The 17,364-nt window shown below is 39.9% G+C and overlaps 1 protein-coding gene across 2 annotated transcripts in view; it reads left to right on the forward strand.

The window, feature by feature from the left end:
- Positions 1-17,364, forward strand: part of SKIC3 (SKI3 subunit of superkiller complex) — a 194,906-nt gene that overhangs the window by 100,680 nt on the left and 76,862 nt on the right. For both annotated transcript variants that reach the window (XM_073678321.1, XM_073678329.1), the window contains exons 25-29: positions 9,108-9,182; positions 10,916-11,057; positions 11,207-11,300; positions 13,705-13,782; positions 15,603-15,727. In XM_073678321.1, coding sequence (XP_073534422.1) covers positions 9,108-9,182; positions 10,916-11,057; positions 11,207-11,300; positions 13,705-13,782; positions 15,603-15,727 — 514 coding nt within the window. The remainder of the gene's footprint in view (positions 1-9,107; positions 9,183-10,915; positions 11,058-11,206; positions 11,301-13,704; positions 13,783-15,602; positions 15,728-17,364) is intronic.

The raw sequence follows: 17,364 nt of genomic DNA on the forward strand, positions 1-17,364 counted from the left end.
ATGTTGTAATGAGTGATTCACTACTAACATTTAAAAAGGGCCTGGATGCCTTTCTTGAAAAGTATAATATTACAGGTTATATATACTAGATTCCTTGATAGGGCGTTGATCCAGGAAGGAATCTTTTTCCCCAATGTGGAGCTTACTGTTTGCCACTTGTTTTTTTTTTGCCTTCCTCTGGATCAGCATGTTAGGCTATGGGTTGAACTAGATGGACTTAGTCTTCCTTCAACCTTAAAAACTATGTTACTAACAGTGGCATTTATGCGCTGTAATCCAGCTTGGGCAAGTATTTGGTGCTCATTTGGCCCTCCCTGTGACATGATCCCTGGAAGCTGATGGGTTGCTTTAACAGCCAGGGGCTGGCTGAAAGTCCCTTTGCCCATCATGTTATTTCTCCTGTGATATCTATCCCTTTTCCCCAGTTAAAAACAAAGAAATGTAAAGAAAAATATTGCCGTGTCTGTACAAGTCCAATTTATCAAAATGTAAAATTGTTTGTATCTGTACAGTAAACGTCTTAAAAAAATTGAAACTCCAAATATTGCATTTTTTGGTCTTTTTTTTTTTGCTGTTGCTGTACCTCCCACAAAATGCAATAAAATCAATGCAATAAAAATAAGGTAAAATAAATGATGTCATCCAAAATTACAACTTGTCCCAGAATAAACAAGCTTTATTTATTTGCTTGTTTAAAGGGGTTGTCCACTACTATTGAAAATAGCCCAATGTATTTTTAGATGAATAGAAGCATCTTTGTAATTACCTTCCTCTGCTGTTTCTGCCTGTGAGCGGCGCTATCACTGGCCGCTCACAGGCAGCATGTGACCCCCCCACTGACATCTCTTCAAGTGAGGCGTGACTCAGCGCTGGGGTCCCCGCGGTGGATGCTGGGTTGTGGGCGGGGTTACCCCACGCGTCACACCCAGCATCCACCATGCACTTTCCCAATGAATGGGGAGAGAGAGAGCGCGGTGGATGCCGGGTGTGACGCGCGGGGTAACCCTGCCCACAACCCATCAGCCACCGGTGGAGCGCAGAAGAGAGAGACCCCCAGCTGCATCCGGAACCATGACGTGACATCAGCGGATGTCAGAGCTGGCTGCAGGCGGGGGTCACGTGATGCCTGTGAGCGGCCAATGATAGAACCGCTCACAGGCAGAAACAGCAGGGGAGGTAGTTACAAAAAACCTTCTATTCATTATAAAAATACCTTGGGCTATTTTCAATTGTAGTGGACAACCCCTTTAAGCAAATCTGTCTTTGTGTCCTTAAGAGGTTAATAAATTCTGTGTAAAATCACCCTATATAGTGCAGTACATTTTTGCTTGGCTGGTGCAGAATAAATAATAATAATAATAATTTTTTTATCTATATAATGCCAACATATTCCGCAGCGCTTTACAATTTAGACAATTTACAGACATTATGGGCACTGTCCCCATTGGGGCTCACAATCTAGATTCCCTATTAGTATGTCTTTGGAGTGTGGGAGGAAACCGGAGAACCCGGAGGAAACCCACACAAACACAGGGAGAACATACAAACTCCTTGCAGATGTCGTCCTTGGTGGGATTTGAACCCAGGACCCCATGTCCCATGTGGTAAATGGTATTAATTGACGTGTCACTTGAGCTGATTGAACACTTTGGACTCATTTGTGATTTTGTCTAGTTTCTGGTGCTTTTTGCCTGTGTTTCATTTGCGCCTTATTTTTTTTTTTTTAATAGGGGCCTTTTTTAAAAGTCTTACTCTGTGTTGGCCTGCTTTATTTTATACTCGTCAAAGTGGGCAGATATTGGGTGTTTTCGGATATTTTTGGCTGATTCATCAATTGAGACTTTTTAAAAAGTTGCAAAATTTTTGCGCAAATGTACTCCCAATCACCCCTGAAGTGATTTTACATAGAGTACAGACCAAAAGTTTGGACACACCTCATTTAAAGATTTTTCTGTATTTTCATGACTTTGAAAATTGTACATTCACACTGAAGGTATCAAAACTATGAATTAACACGTGGAATTATATACTTTACAAAAAAGTGTGAAACAACTGAAAATATGTCTTATATTCTAGGTTCTTCAAAGTAGCCACCTTTTGCTTTGATGACTGCTTTGCACACTCTTGGCATTCTCTTGATGAGCTTCAAGAGGTAGTCACCGGAAATGGTTTTCACTTCACAGGTGTGCCCTGTCAGGTTTAATAAGTGGGATTTCTTGCCTTATAAATGGGGTTGGGACCATCAGTTGTGTTGTGCAGAAGTCTGGGGGATACACAGCTGATAGCCTTACTGAATAGACTGTTAGAATTTGTATTATGGCAAGAAAAAAGCAGCTAAGTAAAGAAAAACGAGTGGTCATCATTACTTTAAGAAATGAAGGTCAGTCAGTCCGAAAAATTGGGCAAACTATGAAAGTGTCCCTAAGTGCAGTTGCAAAAACCATCAAGCGCTACAAAGAAACTGGCTCACATGAGGACCGCCCCAGGAAAGGAAGACCAAGAATCACCTCTGCTTCTGAGGATAAGTTTATCCGAGTCACCAGCCTCAGAAATCGCAGGTAAACAGCAGCTCAGATTAGAGACCAGGTCAATGCCACACAGAGTTCTAGCAGGAGACACATCTCTACAACAACTGTTAAGAGGAGACTTTGTGCAGCAGGCCTTCATGGTAAAATAGCTGCTAGGAAACCACTGCTAAGGACAGGCAACAAGCAGAAGAGACTTGTTTAGGCTAAAGAACACAAGGACTGGACATTAGACCAGTGGAAATCTGTGCTTTGGTCTGATGAGTCCAAATTTGAGATCTTTGGTTCCAACCACTGTGTCTTTGTGAGACGCAGAAAAGGTGAACGAATGGACTCTACATGCCTGGTTCCCACCGTGAAGCATGGAGGAGGAGGTGTGGGGGTGCTTTGCTGGTGACACTGTTGGGGATTTATTCAAAATTGAAGGCATACTGAACCAGCATGGCTACCACAGCATCTTGCAGCGGCATGCTATTCCATCCGGTTTGCGTTTAGTTGGACCATCATTTATTTTTCAACAGGACAATGACCCCAAACACACCTCCAGGCTGTGTAAGGGCTATTTGACCAAGAAGGAGAGTGATGGGGTGCTACGCCAGATGACCTTTCTTCCACAGTCACCAGACCTGAACCCAATCGAGATGGTTTGGGAGAGCTGGACCGCAGAGTGAAGGCAAAAGGGCCAACAAGTGCTAAGCATCTCTGGGAACTCCTTCAAAATTGTTGGAAGACCATTTCCGGTGACTACCTCTTGAAGCTCATCAAGAGAATGCCAAGAGTGTGCAAAGCAGTCATCAAAGCAAAAGGTGGCTACTTTGAAGAACCTAGAATATAAGACATATTTTCAGTTGTTTCACATTTTTTTGTTAAGTATATAATTCCACATGTGTTAATTCATAGTTTTGATGCCTTCAGTGTGAATGTACAATTTTCATAGTCATGAAAATACAGAAAAATCTTTAAGTGAGAAGGTGTGTCCAGACTTTTGGTCTGTACTGTACGTCTGAAATTTTTGCTCAAATTTTGCGCCATTTTAATGGAACATGACATTTTGTGTTAAAAAATTGCAAGCACGGTTAAAAACAAAAATAAAAAGTGTTTTTGATTTTATGCAAAATTCATGAACTCATGTTCACCAATTTGAAGAATCGGCATAAAAAACGTCAATGAATACCACAATACAAAAAAATAAGAGAAGTGATTAACCCCTTTACTACATATGACGTACAATTACGTCATATGTCGTGACCCTGCCTTTGATACAGGCTCACACACAGAGCTCACATCTTTTCCGGCAGATGATAGCTGATTTAATCAGCCATCATGTGCTTCTAACAGCTGTGCGTGGAGCGGAGCTCTGCCCTAGGCTGTTAACCTGTTGAATGCCGCTGTCAATCTCTGACAGTGGCATTTAACACGCATCAGCAGGGGGGCACGTCATCTCACGCGCCTGTAACATGATCACACGGCACCGATGGATTACCGTGATGGTCAGGGATCTGCTGAAGACTTTACGATTCTTCTGTAGCTGGCGTTCATAGGCGGTTGTGATTTTAGCTTTACACAGCACAAGTGATCAGATGATCGCAGCTTCAAGTCCCCCAAGGGAACTATTAAATACAGTAAAAAAAAAGTTTAAAAAAAATAGGAAAAACAAAACAAAAGTTCAAATCCCCCACGTTTTGCCCCATTAAAAATAAGACAATAAAAAAATATATATATACATATTTGGTATCACTGTGCTCGTAAAAATCTGATCTATCAAAATATAAAAAAAATATGAAAAAAATTAATCCGGTCAGTAAACAGCGTTATAAGAAAAAAACTCATAATGCCAGAATTGTGTTTTTTTTGGCCACCACAACATTAAATTAAAATGCAATAAGTGGGGATCAAAACATCAAATCTACCCCAAAATGGTATCGGTAAAAACGTCAGTTCAGGGCCTAAAAATAAGCCCTCACACAGCCCCATATTTGAAAAAATTAACCCCTTTACAACCCAAGGTGGTTTGTACGTTAATGACCAGGCCAATTTTTACAATTCTGACCACTGGCAATTTATAAAGTAATTACTCTTTAACGCTTCAACGGATCCCCCTGATTCTGAGATTGTTTTTTCGTGACATATTGTACTTCATGACTGTGGTAAAAGTTCTTCGATATCACTTGCGTTTCTTTGTGAAAAAAACGGAAATTTAGCGAAAATGTAGCAATTTTCAAAATTTAAATTTTTATGCCCTTAAATCAGAGAGATTTGTCACACAAAATAGTTAATAAATAACATTTCCCACATGTCTACTTTACATCAGCACAATTTTGGAACCAACATTTTTTTTATTAGGGAGCTATGAGGGTTGAAAGTTGGCCAGCGATTTCTCATTTTTCCAACAAAATTTACGAAACCATTTTTTTAGGGACCACATCACATTTGAAGTCACTTAAAGGGGTCTTTATGACAGAAAATACCCAAAGGTGACACCATTCTAAAAACTTCACCCCTCAAGGTGCTCAAAACCACATTCACGAACTTTATTAACCCTTCAGGTGCTTCACAGGAATTTTTGGAATGTGGAAGAAAAAAATTAACATTTCATTTTTTTCACAAAAATGTTACTTTAGACCCAATTTTTTTTATTTTCGCAGGGGTAACAGGAAAAAATGGACCCCAAAATTTGTTGTGCGATCTCCCCTGAGCACGCAGATACCCCATATGTTGAGAATAAACACTGTTTGGGCTCCTGTTTCATAAGGGTAACAGGAGAAATTGCACTTTGCAGTTTGTTGTGCAATTTTTACTGAGTAAGCAGATACCCCATATGTGGGGGAAACCACTGTTTGGGCGCTCGGAAGGGAAGGAGCGCGATTTGACTTTTTGAATGTAAAATTTGCTTGAATAATTAGCGGACGCCATGTTGCGTTTGGAGAGCCCCTGATGTGCCTAAACAGTGGAAACCCCCCATAAGTGACACCATTTTGGAAACTAGACCCCTCAAGGAACTTATCTAGATGTGTGATGAGCACCTTGAACCCCCAGGTGCTTCACAGAAGTTTATAATATTGAGCCGTAAAAATAACATTTTCACATTTTTCCCACAAAAATGTTTTTCAGCCCCCAATTTTGCATATTCATAAGGGTAACAGGAGAAATTGCACCATCCAGTTTGTTGTCCTGAGTAAGCAGATACCCCATATGCGGGGAAAAAATACTGCTTGGGCATACGTCAGGGTTCGGAAGGGAAGGAGCACCATTTGACTTTTTGAATGTAAAATTTGTTTGAATAATTAGCAGATGTGCCCCTGGTGTGCCTAAACAGTGGAAACCCCCCACAAGTGACACCATTTTGGAAACTAGACCCCTCAGGGAACTTATCTAGATGTGTGGTAAGCATCCTGAACCCCCAAGTGTTTTACAGAAGTTTATAACATGGAGCCGTGAAAATAAAAAAATCAAACTTTTTCCACAAAAATTATGTTTTAGCCCCAATTTTTTTATTTTCACAAGGGTAAGAGGAGGAAATGGACCCCAAAAACTTTTGTGCAATTTCTCCTGAGTACGCCAATACCCCATATGTGGGGAAAATACAGTGTTTGGGCGCACGGCAGAGTTCAGAAGGGAAGGAGCACTGTGTGACTTTTTGAACGCAAAATTGGCTGGAATCGAGAGCGAACGCCATGTCGCGTTTGGAGAGCCCCTGATGTGCCTAAATAGTTGAAACCCCCCACAAGTGACCCCATTTTGGAAACTAGACCCCTAAAGGACTTTATCGAGGGGTACAGTGAACATTTTGAACCAAGAGGTATGACACTGAATTTGATAACATTAGGTCATCATGTTGAATAGGTTGTCATTAGTTTTGAGCACAAGTGCTCGCCACTTGAGTTTGCATTGGGTACTCAGGTATGCACCATGTATTGTGGGTGCTCGAGTGACATGCTCGAGTCCCCGCCCACATGTTTCACGGTTATTAGACACTCAAAAAAAAACTTGGGGATCGCTCGTGCATGGCAGGCAAGGTTTTTTTGGCCACGAAGCATATGGGGCGGAGACTCGAGCATGTCACTCGAGCACCCGCGATACTCAGTACATACCCGAGCACCTGATGCACACTCAAGGAGCGAGCACTTGCGCTCAACACTAGTCGCCATATTGTCATCTTTTTTTTTTTTTACTTTTGAAAACATCCCAACCCTAGCCTAACCCTAGCCCAACCCTAGCCCAACCTTAGCCCAACCGTAACCCTAGCCCAGCCCTAACCTCAGCCCTAACCCCAACCCTAGCCCAACCCTGACCCCAACCCCACCCCAACCCTAACCATGATTCTAGCCCAACCCTAATCCTAGCCCAACTCTAACCCTAGCACAACCCTAACCCTAGTGTTTATTTTTTACGTTGTTCCTCGTGCGGTATAAGTGATTAGACGACTTTATTCTTCGGAACGGTGTGATTACAGCGATACCAGAATCATATCGGGTTTTCATGATTGACAGCTGTCACACACTAAAAGACGCATCGCCATATTTTGAGAGCTATAATTTTTCCATATTTTGGCCGACAGAGTCATGTGGCAGCTTGTTTTTTGCGGGATGAGTTGACATTTTTATTGGTGCCGTTTTCAGGCACGTGACATTTTTTGATCGCTTTCTATTCCGATTTTTGGAAGGCAGAATAAACAAAAAACAACAATTCACGAATTGTTTTTTTTTTTTTTTTTTTTTATGCTGTTCCGTGTGTGGTATAATTTATAAGCTAGCTTTATTTTTCGGGTCAGTACGTTTACAGCGGTACCACATTTATATTTGTTTTTCTATGTTTTGGCGCTTTTACACAATAAAAGCTACTTTATAGAAAAAAAAAAATTTTGCATCGCTTTATTCTGAGAGCTATAACTTTTTTATTTTTCGGCTGATGGAGCTGTATGGCGGCTTGTTTTTTGTGGGACAAGGTGACGTTTTCTGCGGTACAATTTTTATTTATATTCGTCTTTTTGATTGCGTGTTATTCCATTTTTTGTTTGGCGGTATGATGATAAAGCATTGTTTTTTGCTTCGTTTTTTATTTATTTTTTTTATCATGTTCACTAAAGGGGTTAACTAGTGGGACAGTTTTATAGGTCAGGTCATTCTGGACGTGGCGATACCAAATATGTGTACTTTTATGGTGTTGTTTTTTTTTGTCATAATAATATTTATTGATGGGTACATTATATTTTTATTTTTGGTGGATTATTTTTTATTTTTATTTTTTTTATTTTTACAATTTTTTTTTTATTTTCTTTTTTACTTTTATTCTTAGTCCCATTATGGGACTTTCACTTTTTTTATTCTGATCGCCTGTATAGCACAGGGATGGAGCACCATCCCTGTGCTATACAGGCTGTCGGCGCTGCAGATGCAGAAGATACTTTGGTCATGCACTGTGCATGACCAAAATATCTTCCTGCTGTCTGGTGACCGGGATGTTGTCATGACGACTTCGGGTCATCATGGCAACATCCGGGAGGCCGGCAGGAGAGGTGAGTATCCCGATCACCTCCCCTTGACACCGCAATGCTGTGATCAACTTCAGCACATATCACCGGGTGTCAGCTGTGACAATCAACTGACACCCGGCGGCAATCGCGCCTTATCAGGCTCTTAAAGCCCAGGGCGCAGATACGTATTAATACTTTTTGGGCTTTAAAGGGGATAAAAAGTAAAATCTCGTAAAATGACGACACAAGCAAATGATTATTTTTTTTTTTTTACAAATTTCCGAACTTTTTGTCACATGTTTGGTATCTGTGTATTCGTACTGACCTGGAGAATTATACTGCCTGGTCAGTTTAACCATATAGTGAACATGGTAAATTTTAAAAAAAATTGTGAAATTGCACTTTTTTTGCAATTTAATACGAGACCAGGTTAGGTTGGGTACACCGTGATGTGGTGGGATGACTTTTATGATTAAAATAGCTTTAACTAAGTACCCTATGCTATTTAGATGTACCATTACTATTTACCCATTTACTTGTTGTAGGGTCTATGATCATTTTTTTTCTCTTTTGGGTTTTGTCTGTGAAATGGCCACAGTGTGAACGCGCTGTTACACTTTGCACGTATACCAGCTTATAGTCTGGCTCATTATAGTTTTGCTTACTTCCTAACTGAAGAGTGTAAAGCCGCATTCACAATACTGAAGACTAGTAATATCCCAGCACTCCTTCATGGCTCGGGGTTTGCTTAGCTTGCGGTGGTAACTTACAATCTGGAAGTTTCCTCCTTAATTTTGTCACTGTATGGTAAATGTAGATAAAAATCCCAAAATTACATGACCTCCATCCAGTGACTGCCAGCAGAATGATGACTGCTGTATTATACCATAGATCAATGGCAGATAACGCCGCTATTTATGTAGATTATTTGTATGTGTGATCTGTAAACTGCTGCTGTGTATAGATAATGTAGAACAGCATTGTACCAAATTCTGAACATGAATATCAGCTATCACCATGTTACCAGAAATTTCCGTGAATTTATTGAACGCGAGTTTGTGTGTGCGATACACACTCTCTAACTGTACAATCATATGTCTTCTCCTTAGGCACTGATTGCAGAAACTGTTGGAAGCTATGAAACGATGGATCTCTTCAGGCATACAACTGAGCTTAGTATGAATGTAAGGTCATTGCTTTCCCCCTCCAAGATTTTATTAGAGGCTTATCCCTAATCTGTAGGGAACTGGCCTATGCTGCACTCATCCTTCTATTGTAAGGTGCTTATCCCCACTCTCCCTTTTAAGACTCAAGCCCCCCATACACATTAGACTATTGTCAGCCGAAACCGCCAGTATTGATTGTTTCGGCCACCAGTCTGATGTGTATGAAAGCCCCTTAAGTTTATTTTTAGGGGGAAATATCAATACGTATGTCCTGTTTCGGACTGCCAATCGTAATGTCTCCAGGAGACAGGCCGCCAGACGTGTCTGGCCACAGCACTCTCATAGAGAATACAGGTACCATAAGATATGGGGAGCAAGAAGAACCCAATAGAGTTTTAACCGGATAGCAACAATTATATTGGTGCGGGATACTTGCTCACCTGATAAAGTTGTATATCCACAACAGTTTCAAGGCACAAATAATCCAGCTGCTGCAAAATCACAGGTCACAAAACCAGGAAAGTACAGCTGTGGAAAAAATTACCGTAAGTGTTTTTTCTGCGCTGCTAGTGGAGTTCCACGGAAAGGATCCAGGATACATAGGATAGAAGAAATGTGGTTTATCATCGCCGCGTTTTGAAGTTATCCAACTTCTTTCTCAGAATATAACCACAGTGAAGATACATAGACAAACAGACAACTTTATAGGATACAGTAGCATTTGAATAAGAGCGGCAAAAGGACACATGATGTATCAAAGTTCATTTTTAGCCCGTTGCAAACATATTTCAGTAAAATTATAGCTATAAACAAGCAAAATAAAGATAATACAGAAATAAAAAACATTAACAGCAACTATTATATATAATTAATCATCATCATCGTAATTATATATAAGACACTCCATAATTTTTATTTTCACTAAATGTGAGCGCAGACTTGTGAATTTGCAATGTGCGTGCTGTGAGGATTCTCCGGGGCTTTCAGCAAGACTGAGCAGTCATGTGATTGCACGTATGCGATATGCATACTTCTGGCCATATTCCAACTAGACATGCACAGCCTCACTTAGTACAAGTGAATTGAGCTCAGCTGCGCACGTCTAGTCGGAATGGTGCCAGGAATATGCATATCACATACTTGCAGTCATATGACCACTCTGTCCCACCGTTGGCACCGGAGAATCTTCAGAGTGCATGCTGCGTGGATTCACAGGTCTGCAGTCACATAGAGTGACTGCAGACTTTGTTGAAAACCTAGATGACCCCTGTAACTATAGTTTAGTTTCAGTGGAGCTCCTTACAGAGAAGGCAGATCACCATACATATGTGGCACTCAGCGAGCGTCACGCGACATCACCAGGTGCCCTGTATGAACCAGAACTGCAAATTCTTCACAGACCTTCTGTAAATCAGCACTGTTACATAGCAACCAAGACTATAGTTTCTGCTGTAACGATATGTCATCGCCAGTTACAGACAAAAGTGAGTAATGTGAAAACTAATTCTATATTTACAATTTCCTTTAAACAAGGTCAGAGGAGGGGAGTAAAACCTGATAGTCTCATGATGACCACTGCATTGTGACTATTTGTTCAATATGGTTGTATATTTTATTTATTGCATTATGGTTAGAACACATTGGATACAAAAGTGCAGGTATCTCCAAGTCTAGTTACCTGTGTACCTGGACTTATAAAATGGTATACCAATTCTGAAAACCATTATTTATTATTTTATTTGTTTTTTTAGACTGAGGGAGCAAAGGGATATGCTCACTGGGTCTGTATGACCCTCCTGGATAAAAGCAATAGGAACACAGAGCTGTACCGCTATAACATTGTCCAGATGAATGCCATCACTACAGCTCATCTAGCATTGAGCAAGTACACAGGTAACTTATCCCAGATATCTCATTCTGGTTCATTTTATTGTATTTCGGGGGTATTTTCTGGTATATGTAGAAATGATTTGACTATAAAATCGACATTTGTAACAGAAGCACTTCCTTACGGAATACATTCTTCTCTGTTCTATCCTTAGAACGAATACAAACTGATTCAACCGCATTTGGGATGCTGGGATATTTAAATGAACATCTAAAATTAAAGAGACAAGCTAAGGAGGCTTACGAGAGGTAATGTGTGTAATTACAGTACCTTTTTGTGTAGTGCATAAGTTGCGTTTTTTAGAAACACATAAATATACCATCCCATCTTACTGATACACAGTTAAAAAATAATTTTTATTGCAGTGGCCAAAGGTTTTTAGAATGGGATGTAGTTTTTGTGGAGCTTATAGTTGATAATCGAGGCATGCTGTCGTCATGGTTAAGAACAGGGCAACCTGCATGTCCTTTTTTCAGTGGTGCACATAACAGTTATGGCCACAGTTACTTATTGCCTTTGCTCCAGCCATGATTTCTTCATGTATGACTTTGCTGCTCCTGGTGTATTGGCTGTCTAGGAGGCAATGAGACTCATACTTAGGATTCACTGCTGAGACCATAAATTGAAAGGTTTCAGTGAGTCTATCGCCAACTTTTTCACTTTCGGATTTCTACATTTAAAACTGGCACTAGTTGGTGGTCTGATGTCAAGATCTAAGGGCCCTGGCTTTGAGATCCGCCGATAAATGGCAAGCTACTATTTGGCGACAACTGCTATAAAGCATTAAATCATGTTTATATTCTTGAGACATGAGAATATTTCAACACCAAAATCACAATCACTTAAAGGGGTTTTCCCACTAACAAAGTTAATTTTAAAGTTGATCTTAATCAATACATCTTGGAATAATAATAATTTCCACAATTGGATGTGTTTAAAAAAAATGTTCCTGTGCTGAGATAATCTTCTAAATGTGCCCCTGCTGTGTACTGTGTAATAGCTGTGTCTCACCATGTAGGAACATGGTCTGATCATACCACATCTTCTGGGCAGAGGTGGAGGCAAAGAGTATACAGACATTACAGCAGCTGATCACAGCTGATTCTTTCTGTGAGATAATGCATTTCCCTGCCTGATTTTAAAAAATGTTTTACTTCAAAGAAATAATTATTTGCGATCCCATACTGTAATGTCAGTATACTCTTTTGCTTCCTCCCCTGCCCAGGAGCTGTGGTATGATCAGACCATGTCCCTGTACGGTCAGACACAGCCATTACACAGTACACAGCAGGGGCACATTTATAAGATTATCTCAGCACAGGAACATTTTATTTAAACACATCCAGTTGTGGAAGTTATTATTATTCCAAGATCTATAGATTAAAATGAGCTTTGTTCATGAGACAACCGCTTTAAGATCTTTGGCTCACCAAATCTTTTAATCTTGAATGTCTAAACAGTTCTGTCTATTTTATATTCATAAACAACAATAAAGAAAATGTGTGAAGATGAACATGAAACCCAATTATATTTTCTTTAGTATATGTGGCAGCTTATGTTCAGCATGGATCACAGCAATTGACCGGCCAGCAATTCTTGGACAGCTTGTCAAAAAAAAAAAAAGAGCAACTTTTTTCCCAAGTCCATAGAAAAGATTTGATACATCCGTGAATTTTTTTTAAAGCTGGAAGATCTTGTACAGATTATTATGACTGTAGGTATCAGCATTTCACAGTGAAAGTAGCTAATATCAGTTTTATGGGCTGTAGATGGATATCACTTAAAATCTTGAAGGGGTTGTCCACTACTCGCACAACTCCTTCTCAATCCTCATGATTCCCCTTTGTAAAATAATAACATTTATACCAACCTCTTGTGTCGTTCCAGCTGTGTCAGCACTGGCTGTCCTGAGGATCACGTAACATTATTTCATGTGATCCAATCAGAGCTGGCTTCACTCTCCCCGCCATCAGCCAATCACATACATCTGTAGAAAGTCAGAACTGCCACTCTTTCGTTTCCTCCAGATGTATGTGACATGTCTGTAGGCAGGGAGAGTGTAGCCAGCACTGACTGGCCGCAGGGATTGTGTGACATAACAATGTTACGCGATCCCTGAGAGAGCCAGTGCTGACACCACTGACCATTAGAACGGCGTTGACACCAGAGGTATAAGTGTTATTATTTTACAAAGAGGAAACATGAAGATTAAGAAGAGGAAGTCCAAGTAGTGGATAACCCGTTTAATTATTTATTATGGCTTTCCAATGCATTAGTAAAAAACGTTGGCTATCTGTGATTTTTTTTAATAAGCTGTCTGGAAAAAGCAAGTTGGCAACCGTGGTGCACGATTAAATGCTCCATTAGGAACTTTCTAATCTGATTTCTTCTTTTTTAATGGGAAAAAAACTTTGTAACACTATTTTACTTGTAACAATTAATGAACACTTTGTTAGAGCCTCATGGGCCAGTGGGTCAAGTCAGTGGGGTCTGACAGGCAAAAATGGCAACTACAGCGATCATGTGAATCCAGCCTTAGAAAATTCCTACCATCTGTATTTATAGTTTTATCGATGTGGTGGGATGCAATTGCTGCTCTACTTTCAAGATGTTTGCATGATTGTTTCGTATTTCTCCATTTTATCTTCATAGAGCCATGTCCATTCTTCGAGATACAGAAGATAAAGATGATTATAATTCTGCACTTCGACATTATGGACGGTCACTCTGGTAAACTGTTTTTTTGATTTTTCTTTTAAAACTACAATAATAGAGATAGAGCAGCTCAGCCAGATCCTAATAATGCAGTATGATGATGTTGAATAAGGGCTACAGTGTATATTACAGATTTAGAGGACAGACGTATGCTGTCTACCAACAGTCTTGTAGAAATTTTGAAGAGAATCTGATCTCTTGTGTTTTCAACTGGCATATGACATGTAATGGTATGTATATGATAAGTTATTACGTATCCATAGTACCCCCACCGATCGCCTGAATTAGGCACTTAAAACCCCATCAAAATGGAGCAGCATGGTGCATGTTTGACCACTGCTTCATTCGTTCGCTGTGCAACTACGTGAGATACCAGAGCGCAGCACTCCGACAGAACTATAGAGAATAATTGCAGTGATGGTCAAGCATGCACCCTGCTGCTCCATTCTTAAGGGGATTAAAGTGCCCCTTTCTCTCAATCGGTGAACGGCCTATGGAAAGGTGATAACTTATCATATACATACTATGACGGTCAATGGGGATCCCAGCAGTTGGACCTTTACCAATCTTTAAGTCATCATGTCTCCGGTGAGTAGATGGCAGCTTCTTCCTACCGGAATGCCCTTTTAGGAGTTTCTTAATATTTCTCACAGGTTTGATTTCAAGATGAGAATTTTAAAAGTCAACTTTCTATGCAATCTGTGTTTTTTATTGTATTTTATTTTTTTGAGCATAGAGAATATTATCAAATGTTACATGTTAAATTTTGTGGTTTACGTTTTTCATATACATTGGGGAAAATAAGTATTTGATACATTGCCGATTTTGCAAGTTTTCCCACTTTCAAAGAATGGAGAGGTCTGTAATTTTTATCGTAGGTACAGTTCACCTGTGAGAGACAGAATCTAAGCAGAGAATCCAGAAAATCACATTGTATGATGTTTAAATAATTAAATTCCATTTTATTGCCTGAAATATGTATTTGATCACCTACCAACCAGCAAGAATTCTGGCTCACACAGACCTGTTAGTTTTTCTTTAAGAAGTCCTCCTACTCTGCACTTACTACCTGTATTAATTGCACCTATTTGAACTTGTTACCTGTATAAAAGACACCTGTCCACACACTCAATCAATCACATTCCAACCTCTCCACCATGGCCACGACCAAAGAGCTGTCTAAGAACACCAGGGACAGAATTGTAAACCTGCACAAGGCTGGGATGGGCTACAGGACAATAAGCAAGCAGCATGGTGAGAAGGCAACAACTGTCAGGACAATTATTAAAAAATGGAAGAAACACAAGATGACTGTCTATCTTCCTCAGACTGGGGCTCCGTGCAAGATCTCGCCTCATGGGGTAAGGATGATTCTGAGAAAGGTTAGAAATCAGCCCAGAACTAGATAGGAGGACCTGGTCAGTGACCTGAAGATAGCTGGGACCACAGTCTCAAACATTACCATTAGTAACACACCACGCCGTCATGGTTTAAAATCCTGGAAGGCACAAAAGGTCCCCCTGTTCCCTCAAGCACACGTCCAGGCCTGTTTGAAGTTCACAAATGACCATCTGGATGATCTGGAGGAGGCATGGGAGAAGGTCTTGTGGTCATATGAGCCATGCTAAGTAATTGAGAAAATGGATATACATATAATAGTAAATAGGATATTTCCTATTTAAGAAATTTGCATCAAATCAAAAGTTAAGCAGTATTAATACTCATCAGTCAACAGATGAGGTGAAATCATGGAGTAAAAAGTGTTTGTAGTTTTGACATTTGTTTTTTGAAGCAAACTTGAATGATAAGATGAAAGTGACCCTTCTGTTCTTCAGTGCTGTAGGTCAGTATGATGAAGCCATCAAAGCCTACAGTTCTACGCCTCTGATAGAGCTTGATGACCTCACTGGATTGGCTCTTGCTTACGTCAAGAAAGGACTTCTACAAGAAAGTATGAAAGGTAAATGTATGTCTGATCTATGTGTGATCTCCAGTGATATACCTTTGTATCATTTTTATGCAGTAAAACCCTTTAAAGAAGACCTGTCCCTAATTTTTCATGTTGAACTGGACACAGTATATAATAGTGGCTGCAGAGCAGATTAAAATTTATTTTTTAATTTCGCCTTTCTGTTGCAGAGATATTAGCAATTAAAGTATTTAGCACCTAATGAGTTAACTTTTTTGTTAAATCCAAGTGGGTGTTATCACACAGATTTTAATGGGGGTGTGTACTTTTTTTTACCTGTATGATGCTGACCAATCATAAGCAGCCAGCAACACTCAAAGGAAAGAAGAACACACCCCCAACATAGTTTAGGTTTCTCTGTGTGTGACATGTAATGATACTACCCTGATCTCCTGGTCTAACCTCCTGTATGAGTCAGTGTGCGGGAGGGGTAGTGCAGCTGAGTTTAGCTGTGTCACATTACAAACCCTTCTATCAGCTCTCCTGGTCACTGAGTGTGTCAATAATCACAGTCTGCAGTGAAACCAGGGATGCATTACAACTCACCCATGTCTCACCCTCCTGTTTTGAATTATTCCTGGGTGAGATGTAATGACACACTGCTCAGTTATCACTGAAGAGTGATTACAAGATGAGCGCAGCAGACACAAGTGTGATACTGATACTTTGAGCTCTCATTCCCTGATAGGCAGTGTGGGGTAGGGGCAGCACAGCACAGTTTACAGTGAGTGCTAGGAGAGGAGAGCTGATTGAAGGGTTTTTAATTTGACACAGTTAAGATTACTGTGGGGGAGGGTTTATCTGAAAGTTTTTCAGTCATCTGTGCTTTCTAATCATGCAAGAAGTTAGAACCATAGATCAAGGCTGGATCATTGCATCTCACACACTGTGAAATCTGCTATATGCAGTTGTTTGCTTGTTCTTTCCTTTGAGTGTTGCTGCCTTTTTATGATTGGTCAGCATCATACAGGGAGAAGAAGTAAACGCCCCCAGTGAGAACTGTCTGAAACACCCGGACTAATATCTTCGCTACAGAGAAATGAAATCTGAAATCAAAAGCAAAAACGTTTTATTCCGCTCTGCAGCCGCTGTCGCATTATGTGTCCAGTTGGTGAAAGTGTCCAGTTTAATGGTCTTTTTAGAAGCTATACTTGGAATGAAAATGTTCAAAATAGTATGATCCGAATTGTAAGAGATTATTAGATTATAAAACAAGTGTAAATGATCCGTGACTGTAGAATATTACCAACAAACAGATATAACCGATCTCTGAGCCTTCCAACATATCTAAGTCAAAACTGAATGTATAAAATCTGTACATCATTATAGATTATATAGTAGTAATGCTTTTCAACACTTACTAGGAGATGCTTCTATTTATTTTTTTCTAGTTGCAACATAATATTTTTCAAACTGGTTACCCTCCTTTGGTTAAATGGGTGCTTGTTACTTTCCCATTAATTAACCATGATACACGTGGGTGCAGTTACATGTGTGTTTTTTTTAAGCCAAATCCGTGTGTTCATTGTGAAATATCTTTAACAATGACTATCACCCATTTAATAACAGTGGTTCAAACAGCATCAATATAGCCAGCTTTTGAGCTTGGTTATTTTTGTCATATTATT

The sequence above is a fragment of the Phyllobates terribilis genome, unplaced genomic scaffold (assembly GCF_046119375.1).
Source record: "Phyllobates terribilis strain yellow unplaced genomic scaffold, ASM4611937v1 Scaffold_1__5_contigs__length_1240528914, whole genome shotgun sequence".
Taxonomy (NCBI): domain Eukaryota; kingdom Metazoa; phylum Chordata; class Amphibia; order Anura; family Dendrobatidae; genus Phyllobates; species Phyllobates terribilis.